This window comes from Mauremys reevesii, linkage group 20 (assembly GCF_016161935.1).
Source record: "Mauremys reevesii isolate NIE-2019 linkage group 20, ASM1616193v1, whole genome shotgun sequence".
Taxonomy (NCBI): Eukaryota; Metazoa; Chordata; order Testudines; family Geoemydidae; genus Mauremys; species Mauremys reevesii.
The window spans coordinates 1,385,279-1,397,457 of record NC_052642.1 but is presented as its reverse complement, the minus strand read 5'-3'; the positions used below and the strand labels follow the sequence as shown (position 1 = coordinate 1,397,457).

The 12,179-nt window shown below is 54.9% G+C and overlaps 1 protein-coding gene across 1 annotated transcript; it reads left to right on the top strand.

The window, feature by feature from the left end:
- The first annotated feature begins 327 nt into the window (after window positions 1-327).
- On the top strand, window positions 328-2,568 carry LOC120387535 (protein FAM170B-like). Its single transcript, XM_039508449.1, has 2 exons — window positions 328-1,041; window positions 1,763-2,568. The coding sequence occupies exons 1-2, from the start codon at window positions 972-974 to the stop codon at window positions 2,566-2,568; spliced, it is 876 nt and encodes a 291-aa protein (XP_039364383.1). The 5' UTR covers window positions 328-971.
- The last annotated feature ends 9,611 nt before the right edge of the window (window positions 2,569-12,179 follow it).

Below are 12,179 nucleotides of genomic sequence, written 5' to 3'. Positions count from 1 at the left end.
AGATCCTGGTGGGGGTCTGAGAGGCCTCCAGGGGGAGGAAGAAAAGCAGCCAGGAGCCACCATTGGACACTCCTGAGCAGGGGACACGTGCCCCCCATCTCCCCCTCCCCACCTGGAGCCTGCAGCGCTAGTTGTGGGGTCAGGGTGGGGTGAACGGCAGCACAGCGAGCAGGCCTGCCTGGGGCCCGTGGGCAGAGGGGAGTGGTGGTTTGGGGAATTAGAACGGGGGCTGGGGGAAGCATCTCCGAGCAGCTCTGTGCTGGGGCCGCTGCCGACAGTGTCTGTTTCTGTTTGTCCATTTAGACTGGCAGCTCATCGGGAGAGGGACCGTCTCTCACTCTGGCGTGGGCAGCGCCCGGCAATGGCCCTGGTACTCACTGGGCCTTTTGGCCCCACCGTAACCCAAATCAACACTAATATGAATGGTCCTGCTCTTCGGTCTGTGCCAGCGCAAAGCCAGAGGCTGATATGGCTCCACCCTCCCTGATCGGAGCCCGGATGGGCCCTCCCGGGGCTTGTGCAGCATAGACCCAGCTGAGTGGTTTGGCTGGGACGTCATGAACTCGGCCCTCCCTGGATGGGACTCGAGGAGGCTCTGCCGGACCCAAGAGCAGGTGGCCCGGAACTCGGCGTTGTCATCCCAGCTGGCAATGACCTCACCCAGCTCAGAACTTCTGAGCCATTCGGACCCAAACAGCCGGATGCCGTTTGGAGCAGAACATTCCAGGGCTATTCAGACCACAACATTCTGGTGCCCCTTGGATCAAACCGTTGGCTCAGGTCAGTCGTGCTCCTGTCTCTGCTGCCTGCACTGTGAGAGTTGGAGATTTAGCTGGAGAATTGGACCAGAACCGCCATCCCTTCCCCCGCAGAGACCCGGACTTTCTGGCTAGTGCTGGGACAGAGACCCCAGCAGGTTTCGAGGACTGTGACAAGCACCAGCCTTGGCCCGAGTCCCCAGAGCCAGGACCATGGTGCACAACCAAGGGCTTCCTGCCGAGGCCCCAGAGACGAACCTTGGAGCTGCCCAGGACGGGTCAGGTGAGCAGGACATTCCCTGGGCCCACAGGACACTCGGGGTCCCTGGTCAAGGAGCAACTCGAACTCTCTCTGCCTCCCCAGGGAGGTAAGGGGGAGGGGGAAAGAAACAGAGACCCCCCCCCACCAGGGCACAGTGGGGGAAACAGACTCCCCACGTGAGGAGAGACAGAGCCCTCGAAATGGTTCAGTGGAAAAGAGGAAGAGGGACAAACACACACACACACACACACACACACACACGCACACACACAGGAGATCATATCTGGGGGCACGAAATGGCTCTTCCATGTAGAAACGCCAGTGCAAAGAGTCCTGTGCCCTTGGGGTGAGGAGCCTAAGCCAGGGGCCTTGGAGATGGGCACAGCCCGGTCGCAGGCTGCCAGGGTGACAGATGTCAGGGCTGAGGCAGCCCAGTGGGGCAGAGTGTCCATCCCCCCAGGCCAGGGCAGCATGGGCACCGACAGGACGTTGTCTAGGGCTCTGTCCAGCCTAGTTTCCAGTGTGCCCAGCGAGGGGGCTCTGGCCCTTCCCTGGGGGCAGCGTGTCGGACCCCTGACCGGGCGCTCCCCTGATAGTCGCACTCAGTGAGTCCCCTTCCCCACCCCCTCCCCCTGCCTGCGGGGGGGGGCCCTTTGGGCCTGGGACACAGGGCTGGGAGCGGGTGGGGCACTCACCGCAGGGGGCGATGGCCGCAGGACCTGGGCTTTCATTCTGCTTTCAGAGTCGCAGAGATCAAGGGAGTCGCCCCCTCATCAGGGCGTCTCTGCCGGAAAGCCTGGTCCTGAGAAAACAGCAGAGGAGGGGGGCTCTGCCCCTGCTGGCCCCAGGGACCAAAGCCAGCACACCTCTGTGATCACATCTGTCACCAGCCACTCCTCCAACCGTGGCGTGGAACCCGTGGCCTCCAACCTCCCGTGTGCGCAGCCGCCATGTGAGTCTCCCGGCTCAGGCGAGAAGAGAAAGCGCTCGGCAGGTGGCAGAGAGGCCGAGGAGGAGGCAGAAGAAAAGGCCCTTTATTATATGAAGGTCCAGGCCGTGAACGGCGTCTCGGTGGCCTGGGAGACCGGGGCCGGCTTTGAAGCCATTCGGAAGCGGCCTCGGATCTTTAAGAGCAAGTACATCGGCGGAGAAAGCTTTGCCGGCTCGGACCTGAGCAGCTCCCACACCAAGTCCGAGCTGGGGGACGTGGACTCGGAGGCAGAGTGCGGCGTTGAGGGGCCGGCAGAGGAGGCGCCGCAGCAGCCAACGGGAGCGCCCCCGGATTGGCTCCTCACCATTGAGCAGGGCGTGCGGTGCCTGGCCTGCTGCAGAGTCCTTCCCAGCCTGGAGGCCCTGACCCAGCATGTTAAGCAGGGGCTGCGCCAAGGCTTCAGCTGCCGCGTGTACTACCGGGTGCTGGGGCAGCTGAGGGCGAGAGACAGGTCCCAGGGGAGACGGCAACGCGGGGGCCGGGGACGCCAGCCACGCGTCCGGGAGTGCAGCAAGTGTGGGGGACAGATACGGCGCCCACGCAAGGCTGCCCAATAGGCCTGGCTAGGCCGTGCCGGGGGGTGCCCAGCTGCTGGCTGAGACCGGAAACGACTCTGCCAGAGGACCCCTGAAGCCACAGGGTGGCGAGTGCCGCCAGCAGCGGGTCCGGGGCACACACGCCAGTCGCTGCCCCCGGCTAGGAAGCCCTGCCCGCTCCCGGCTTGCCAGCCAGACCCGATCTCCACCTGAGGCCAGGACAACGATCTCTGGGCCTCGCCGTGATACGCCCGGGTCCCTGCTTGGGAAAGACCAGCGCTATGAGCATCAGGGCTGAGAACTGGCAGCTCCAGCAGCGCCAGGCCAACTGCATCCCAGCCCAGCACTCCAGACCCGCCCCGGGCTCCCCCGCCCCGGGGCCAACAGGCCGAACCGGAGCTGCCGGACTCCCTCCCCTCCACCAGCCCGGCCGGAAGAGCAACCCGCAGCTCCCGCAGCAAGGCCCTGCGGATGCCAGCAGAGCCCCAGACAGCAACGCCGGGCCCCACCCCTCCACAGGGCTCTGGCCGACCCGGACCAGCCACCAGCGACGGGGAAAGAACTGACGGCATCAGCCAGCCCTCCCCCTGCCAGGCCCCAGCCTAAAGCCTTGGCTGCCAGCCGCCCAGAGGGATGGAGGGTCAGTAGCAGATCCGCGTCCTTAGAGACGCACACGGACTCCAGCCCATCGACGGGAGGAAGGTGATGGGAAGACGTCTCTCTGCAGCATCCCCAGAGATGGACGCACAGGGTGGCTACAACACACAGCCCCTGAAGGCTGAGCCCTGGCCTCTGCCCCACAGAGCAGCGAGCTGGGAGGCGCCGCCGGCACAGACATCAGCTAAGTGACTTACTTTGGGGGTTCCCGTCTGGGGGGGGGATGCCCTGGGGTCACGGAGCGTCTCAGGGGCTTGTGAGCTGGGCAGGGAGCTACATGGTCTGGGCAAGGGGCTGGAGGTCAGGAAGGCGAATGTGGGCAAGGGCTGGGTGGGAGGAAGCGGGGTGTGGGCAGAGGGCTGGAAGGGGTGTGTGTGGGGACAGGGGCTGGATGGGAGGAAGGGGATGGGTGGGGTTCAGGGGCTGGATGGGTGGAAGGGGGTGTGGGTGGGGTCAGGGGCTGGATAGGAGGAAGGGGGATGGGTGGGGTTCAGGGGCTGGATGGGAGGAAGGGGGTGGGGTGGGGTTCAGGGGCTGGATGGGTGGAAGGGGGTGTAGGTGGGGTCAGGGGCTGGATGGGAGGAAGGGGTGTGGGTGTGGGTGGGGTCCAGGGGCTGGATGGGAGGAAGGGGGATGGGTGGGGTTCAGGGGCTGGATGGAAGGAAGGGGGTGGGGTCAGGGGCTGGATGGGAGGAAGGGGTGTGGGTGGGGTTCAGGGGCTGGATGGGAGGAAGGGGATGGGTGGGGTTCAGGGTGCTGGATGGAAGGAAGGGTGTGGGTGGAGTTCAGGGGCTGGATGGGAGGAAGGGGTGTGGGTGGGGTCAGGGGCTGGATGGGAGGAAGGGGTGGGGTGGGGTTCAGGGGCTGGATGGGTGGAAGGGGATGGGTGGGGTTCAGGGGCTGGATGGGTGGAAGGGGATGGGTGGGGTCAGGGGCTGGATGGGAGGAAGGGGTTTGGGTGGGGTTCAGGGGCTGGATGGGTGGAAGGGGGTGGGTGGGGTTCAGGGGCTGGATGGGAGGAAGGGGATGGGTGGGGTCAGGGGCTGGATGAGAGGAAGGGGGTGTGGGTGGGGTCAGGGGCTGGATGGGAGGAAGGGGGGTTCAGTGGGCTGGATGAGAGGAAGGGGGTGGGGTGGGGTTCAGGGGCTGGATGGGAGGAAGGGGATGGGTGGGGTCAGGGGCTGGATGGGAGGAAGGGGGGGTGGGGTGGGGTTCAGGGGCTGGATGGGAGGAAGGGGGATGGGTGGGGTTCAGGGGCTGGATGGGTGGAAGGGGTGGGGTTCAGGGGCTGGATGGGTGGAAGGGAGGATGGGTGGGGTTCAGGGGTCTGGATGGGAGGAAGGGGGTGGGGTTCAGGGGCTGGATGGGTGGAAGTGGGGTGTGGGTGGGGTCAGGGGCTGGATGGGAGGAAGGGGGTGTGGGTGGGGTTCAGGGGCTGGATGGGAGGAAGGGAGGATGGGTGGGGTTCAGGGGCTGGATGGGTGGAAGGGGATGGGTGGGGTTCAGGGGCTGGATGGGAGGAAGGGGATGGGTGGGGTTCAGGGGCTGGATGGGAGGAAGGGGGTGGGGTTCAGGGGCTGGATGGGTGGAAGTGGGGGTGGGTGGGGTTCAGGGGCTGGATGGGTGGAAGGGGATGGGTGGGGTTCAGGGGCTGGATGGGAGGAAGGGGATGGGGTTCAGGGGCTGGATGGGAGGAGGAAGGGGTGGGGTTCAGGGGCTGGATGGGTGGAAGTGGGGTGGGTGGGGTTCAGGGGCTGGATGGGTGGAAGGGGTGTGGGTGGGGTCAGGGGCTGGATGGGAGGAAGGGGGTGTGGGTGGGGTCAGGGGCTGGATGGGAGGAAGGGGATGGGTGGGGTTCAGGGGCTGGATGGGAGGAAGGGGGTGGGGTGGGGTCAGGGGCTGAATGGGTGGAAGGGGTGTGGGTGGGGGACAGGGGTCTGGATGAGAGGAAGGGGGTGTGGGTGGGGTCAGGGGCTGGATGGGAGGAAGGGGTGTGGGTGGGGTCAGGGGCTGGATGGGTGGAAGGGGTGTGGGTGGGGTTCAGGGGCTGGATGGGAGGAAGGGTGCTGTGGGTGGGGTCAGGGGCTGGATGGGAGGAAGGGGATGGGTGGGGTTCAGGGGCTGGATGGGTGGAAGGGGATGGGTGGGGTCAGGGGCTGGATGGGAGGAAGGGGATGGGTGGGGTTCAGGGGCTGGATCGGAGGAAGGGGTGTGGGTGGGGTCAGGGGCTGGATGGGTGGAAGGGGTGTGGGTGGGGTTCAGGGGCTGGATGGGAGGAAGGGGCTGTGGGTGGGGTCAGGGGCTGGATGGGAGGAAGGGGATGGGTGGGGTTCAGGGGCTGGATGGGTGGGGTCAGGGGCTGGATGGGTGGAATGGGGGTGGGGGTGGGGTTCAGGGGGCTGGATGGGTGGAAGGGGGGTGTGGGTGGGGGTCAGTGGGCTGCATGGGAGGAAGGGGGGATGGGTGGAGGTCAGGGGGCTCGATGGGTGGAATGGGGGTGTGGGTGGGGGACATGGGGCTGGATGGGTGGAAGGGGGGTGTGGGTAGTGACTGGATGGACCCAGCCCATCCCCCCCACCCTACAGAATTCACCTCATTCCCTCCCCTGCCATTACCCCTCCCTCCCTTCTCCCCACCACACAATCAACGTCCTCAGCCTCCCCCCACAGCCAAACCCCTCGCTCCTCTAGGAGCCCATCTGGCTCTCACTACCTGCCCCTCCCCCCAGCCCATCCAGCCCACCTCCTCCCCAGTCCGCATATCGCCCTCTCCCCTTCCCTGTGCCACAGAGCCCAGCTCCTGTCCTGCTCTCACCCCCAAACGCCCTTCCTCCCTCCCCACAACTCTGCTCCTCTTCCCCCACCCGTTTCCTCTGCACCCCACCCGTGGGCTGGATTCACCTGTCCCAGGTCCGGCCTTGGCTTCTGGCCACACCACAACTCCACCAGCCACAATGGAGCTAAAGCTCTGACCTGCATCTTCACTAGGAGCAGGTTGAGCTGAGCCACATTAGATCCACCTGACCTTAACCCCAGCCCGTGTCTTAGTCCAGGCAAAGGGCCCGTGTCCTCCTCAGCGCCTGGCCCAGCTCGGTCAGGTGCTCAGTTGAGCGAGAGGGACATAAAAATCTGCTAGGCAGCTTTGACATGCTCAGATCCCAGCTGTAGAGCAGGGAAAACATTCCCCACCGTGCACCACACGCCACAGCCGCCCGCCCGCCCTTCAGCTGAGGGGACGAAAGGCTTTCACCAACATTCATTAATGCAGCTTCACGCCCCTTGGCAGGAGAGGTAGCAGGTAGTAATTAACTCACTAGTATTCATCACCATGCAATTTTGACAGGTTTCCACGCCCCTTTTAGGGCTCATGTCCCACCTTCCCACCCCGTTTCCATTGGCGCCAGAGTGTGGCGCCATTGGCCATTTTGAAAAAAATGTGTGTGTATGTGTTTTACTAGGGGAAGTGTTGTCTATGTTTGTGCTTGGGTACATGGAGAGAAAGAGGTTGAAAGAAGAGTGTGAGAGAGTGTGAAGAGGAAAAAAGAAAGTGAGTGAGGTTTAGTGGAAAAAAGGAAATTTGAAAGAAGAGAGGTAAGTTATTGAAGAAAAGAGGCTGGTTATGAAAGAATAGAAGGATTTTTGTTTTAGTTTGAAAGAAGAGAGATTTTTAGTGAGTTTGAGTAAGGAGAGATGATGGTAAAGGCTGAGTTTGGAGAATAGAAAATTTGGAGATAAATGTAAAAGGTGTATGAAATGTCAGGGTGGGTTAAGAAAAAATTAAATAATATTGTAAACTAGGTTTAAAAAGGGAAAGGCAGAGCCTGTTTGGTAAGCACAGGGTAAAAAAGTGAATAAAAAAAGCATTTAAACTATTCAATACCAGTGTAGGTTAAGAAAAAAAGAGAGAGGTTAAAAGAAAGAACAGGAGAAGAAAAGAGAGCCCTCTGTGCAAAGAGCAAAGATAGAGCACATGGTGAAATCAGAATGAGAGAGAGAGAAGCAGGCAGAGCCCGTTTGGTGAGCACAGGGTAAGAAAGTAACTAGAAAAGCATTCAGTATCAGGGTAGGTTAAGAAAAAAAGAGAGAGGTTAAAAGAATGAAGAGGGCAAGAAAGAGAGCTCCCTCTGCAAAGGGCAAAGCTAGAGAGCACATGGTGGAATCAGAAAGAGAGCGAGAATACTCACCTTTGAAGTCTTTCTGTAGAATGAGGCAACTCTTCTGGTTCAGACCCTCTCAGACTCATTATCATCGCCTTTGGATCGGCCCAGTCAGAGGTGGTTTTACAGCAGCGTCATAGAATTCATTTTCCTGAACCAATCCTAGAGTCCCAGGATTTTAAACAAGAGCCAACTCCCACCTTTCCCCCTCCCCTTTAACTGTTTTATTCTTATCTAAAGAAACGGACCCCCCCCCCCGCATTTTCCCACCATGTAGCCCTTTTACAGAGGAGTGTTTATAGAAGTTAAAACCATAAGCTTTTAGTAACACACCGTTTTAAACAGTTTTTTCCTAGGTTTTAGACTAACAGGTGTTATTTTTTAGTAAGCACAATGTGAAGCTGCAGCAAAGCCCCTGTTAGCAAAGCAGCCTCTGTGAGTCAGTGGATCAGAGATAAGAAGGCTGCTTCTTTCCCAACATTTTTAACAAACACAGGTTAAAGTTACATTAAGTTTTGCAAAGGGAGAATGACTTGAAAAGACAAACCTAAGACACACCCCTTTTGTAGGTGTTGTACTAAAAAAAGAACAGTAAGAAGCAACCTAGCTTAAAACCCCAGGATTTTTTAGTCAGACAGTAAATAAACCCTTTTTTTGTAAATAGAAGAAGAAAGAAGAAAGAAGATTTCCCTTTTACTTTTAAGAGAGAGAGAGAGGCTTTCAAAGGAAAGGCACTTGCAAGACAAAAGACAAGGAAGACACTTTTTTATTTTTTACCCCCATTTTGAAAAGAACAGGCAGAAACACCTTAGGTTTAAAACCCCAGGTTTTTAGTAACAGACAGTTTATAGACCCCTTATTTTGTAAACCAGTGGATTAGAAAGACAAAGAAGCAAAGCTCCTCTTAGCAAAGTAGCCTCTGTGAGTCAGTGGATCAGAGCTAAGAAGGCTGCTTCTTTCCCAACCTTTTTAATAAACACGAGTTAAAGTTACTTTGAAAAGACAAACCTAAGACACATCCCTTTTGTAGGTGTTGTAATAAATAAATATGCAGAAGCACCCTAGGTTTAAAACCCCAGGTTTTTAGTGACAGTTTATATTCGCCTTATTTTGTAATCCAGTAGATCAGAGATAAAAAGATTGCCTCTTTACCCTTTTTTTTAACAAAAGAGGGAGGAAAGGCTTGTAAAGGAATAAACACTTGAAAAGACCAGCCTATTTGAAGACCCATAACCTTCATTTAGCCCCTTAGGCATAGATGTTTCGATAACATGCAAGTCCGCAGAAACAACCCAGGCTTAAAAACACAGAAAGCCTGTTTATAAATGTTTTTCCCTAGGTTTAGGTTCGCACTGGTCATTTTTTTAAGGACAGCAGGCTTTTGCAGCAAAGCAGCTGTCAGCAACAAGAGCCTCTGTAAAGCAGTAGGTCAGAGATAAGAAGGCTGCTTCTTTGCCTGCTTTTAACACATACAAGTGAAAGTTATCAAGTTTTGTAGAGGAATAAACACTTTAAAAGACAAGGCTATATGAATACAGAGCTCTTTATTTAACATTTTACATGAATGTTTTAATTAAAAAGAGAGCACATGAAAACACGCCAGAGTGAAAGCCACAGAACCTTAGTAAGAGCTAGTTTATATCCCCCTGATTTTGTAATCCAGTGGATTAGAGAGAAGTTTTTTTCCCCTCCCCATATATTTGAAGCATTTTGGTTTTTTTAAAGTTTATTTTGAAAAAGCAGTATTGCCTGAGCTGTAACAAAACAAGGCCCCTCTCAGGGATATTTTGTCGAAGTTTAGTGAACTAAAAAGGCTTTAGATACTAGCCTGTTCTTTTAAAAATAGTGTTTTTAAAGTACCAAAACAACAACTGGGTAAGAATATGAAAACTGTCAATTGACGGGTGTTTACATATGTATTTTAATTTAAAAAACCCCAATATTGCTTTTTAAAGTTCGGATTTATACAAAAAAACACAAGAAAGAATAGCTTCTGTAAAAAAAGTTAACTGTTTTTTACAGGACCGGCTCTCGGTTTTTTGCCGCCCCAAGCAAAAAAATTTTTAGCTGCCCCCCATCCCAGCCATGGGCTTCCCCACGCACCCCCATGCTGCCACAGCCCTGGGCTCTCCCACCCACACCCCCTGCTTCCCCAGCGCTGGTCTTCCCCCTTTCCCCCCTACCTGTGTCCTCCCCACCCGCTGCCGCACCAGACCTGGGCTCCACCTTTCCCCACCAGTGCCCCCACACACACCTCCTGCCACTCCTTCCGCTGCAGCCCTGGGTCACTGGTAACTCGCTCCCAGGGCGGGTCATTCAGCAGGAATTTTGGATGTGCACAAAACACTGACAGGATTGGTTCCCATATGGTTACAGAGCTGCAGTAAAGTGGAACAATTTTCAGCTGGTGTGATTGGAGGATATCTGGATGCATATTATAAGACTGTCCTCCATAAATGAGGAAAAGTTGAGCTGCCTTTATTATTCTTTTGTTCCACTCTTTCTTTCTATGGGGAATTTGCCAATGCAATATCACTGTCTTCCTTTTAAACAAACAAACAAACAAACAAACAAAAGTCAATGGCTGTTGAAAATAGCAATTCCAGTCCTGATAACCACTGGGAAGCATTTCTTGCTCAATTTTATCCTACTTTTTCTACAGCAAGTTACAGTGGATCAGTATATTTGATTTGGGAGAAATGAAGTAAGAGCTGCCCAAACTGAGCTGGAGCACTCCTGAATTTTGAGGTGTTCAAATCTGGAGGGCAGGTGCTGGGGTGGGGGTGGGGCTGTGGGCTCCGCGGGGGAGCACGGCAGGATGTGTGCAGCAGCGTGTCTGGAGCTGCGCGGAGCCAGACACGCTGGTCTGAGTGGCACAGTAAGGGGGCTGGGGTTGGAGAGGGGTAGGAGGTTCAGGAGGGCAGTCAAGGGACAGGGAAGGTTGGATGGGGCAGAGGTTCAGGGGCAGTCAGCGACAGGGAGGGGAGTTAGATGGGTCAGGGATGTGGGGAGCAGTCAGGGGACAGGAGGCGGTTGGATAGGCATGGGAGTCCTGGGTGTGATCAGGGGCAGGGAGTTGGATGGGTTGGGGTTTCTGTGGGGGGGCAGTCGGAGGGAGTGGATGGTGGCAGGGTGGGGCGTCCCTCCCCCTGGAGTGTCCTGTTTTGTGAATGTTCAAATCTGGTCTCCCTCCCATCCACAGCACTCATAGCACGCTGCCGCATGAGGTCCCCTCCTTCCTTTCCAGTTGGTAGTGGCCAAGGGAATGCTGGGAAATGTAGTTCTTTCCCTGCTCCAGGGCTGGCTCTATAGGCAGGGAGCTAACCAGGGAACTACAGCACCCAGGGCCCCCTGTTGGTTCTCAGCTCCCATGCCGCCCCTGCAAATGGGCTGCCCCAAGCAGGTGTTTGCTTTGCTGGTGCCTAGAGCCACCCCTGGTTTTGTACCAGAAATATGGAGCCTTCCTCACCCCGCTCAACCTACACACACACACACACTTTTCTCCCCTTCCTTCCCTCTTTTATTCTTCTTTTTAAAAATGTTTTTTTTAAATCTAAACCAAGGACAAACATTTTTTTTTAAAAAGCCAGAGCCACAGAGATCAGGCCATGGGGTAAGAAAGCTGTCCCGAGTTTTAGGGGGCATGTTGCTAACTCTTTTAGTGAAATGGTTTGTAGGCAGCCTGGCTGTGTACGTTGTTATGCTTTAGCATGGGCAAGCATTTATTATTTGAAAACACTTTTCCATTTTATGAGGTATTCTCTCCCCCCATCTTACGATCTATTAACAAAAACAAGCTAAAAGATACATTGTAGCAAGGACTGCAAAGGAATAGTTACAGTATTGTTCATTATTACCTTGTCTAAGCGCCTATAGAATGTATTTTGTTTTGTTTTTATAAAACACTTTTATGCACACTGTAACCCTAGGTGATGTACAGCATTAAATAATATGAAACAGTGGATGAGAGGCCTGATTTTGAAATCAGAGGGCTATGATTAAGTCCCAATGCAGAGGGCCTTGGGGTGGAAAATGAAAAGGTACAGCCGAAAGGGAAGATGGTATGATTTAAGAGGGTTCTGGGGCTGCTTTGCAATGGTGCATAGGGAGCCTATAACCCTCATGCACAAACACCAGTTAGAGGGTGTTTTGGGAATAAAATAGGCCGTGGTGTAAAATAAAATGTCAGTTGAAAATAACTGTGTAAAGCGTGTTTTTATGGAGTTCCAGGGATGTGGGGTTTGTGAAAAGGGCGGTAGGTTGCCCCCGTAGTATACGCGCAGTTATCTTACAGTTTGTCAACAACAACAACAAAAGGTGTATGAAAGGCCTGTTCCTCTAACAAAGGCCCAACCACCTCACAGCCCTGGTGTTTGTGCATGAGGGTTATAGGCTCCTATGCACCATTGCAAAGCAGCCCCAGAACCCTCTTAAATTGTACCATCTTCCGCTTGGCTGTACCTTTTCATCTTCCACCCCAAGGCCCTCTGCATTGGGACTTAATCATAGTCCCTCTGATTTCAGGGTTACAGTTTGCATAAAAGTGTTTTATAAAAACAAAAGAAAATACATTCTCTAGGCGCTTAGACAAGGTAATAATCATCAATACTGTAACTATTCCTTTGCAGTCCTTGCTACAATGTATCTTTTAGCTTGTTTTTGTTAATAGGTCGTAAGATGGGGGGAGAGAATACCTCATAAAATGGAAAAGTGTTTTCAAATAATAAACGCTTGCCCATGCTAAAGCATAACAACTTACACAGCCAGGCTGTCTACAAACCGTTTCACTAAAAGAGTTAGCAACATGCCCCCTAAAACT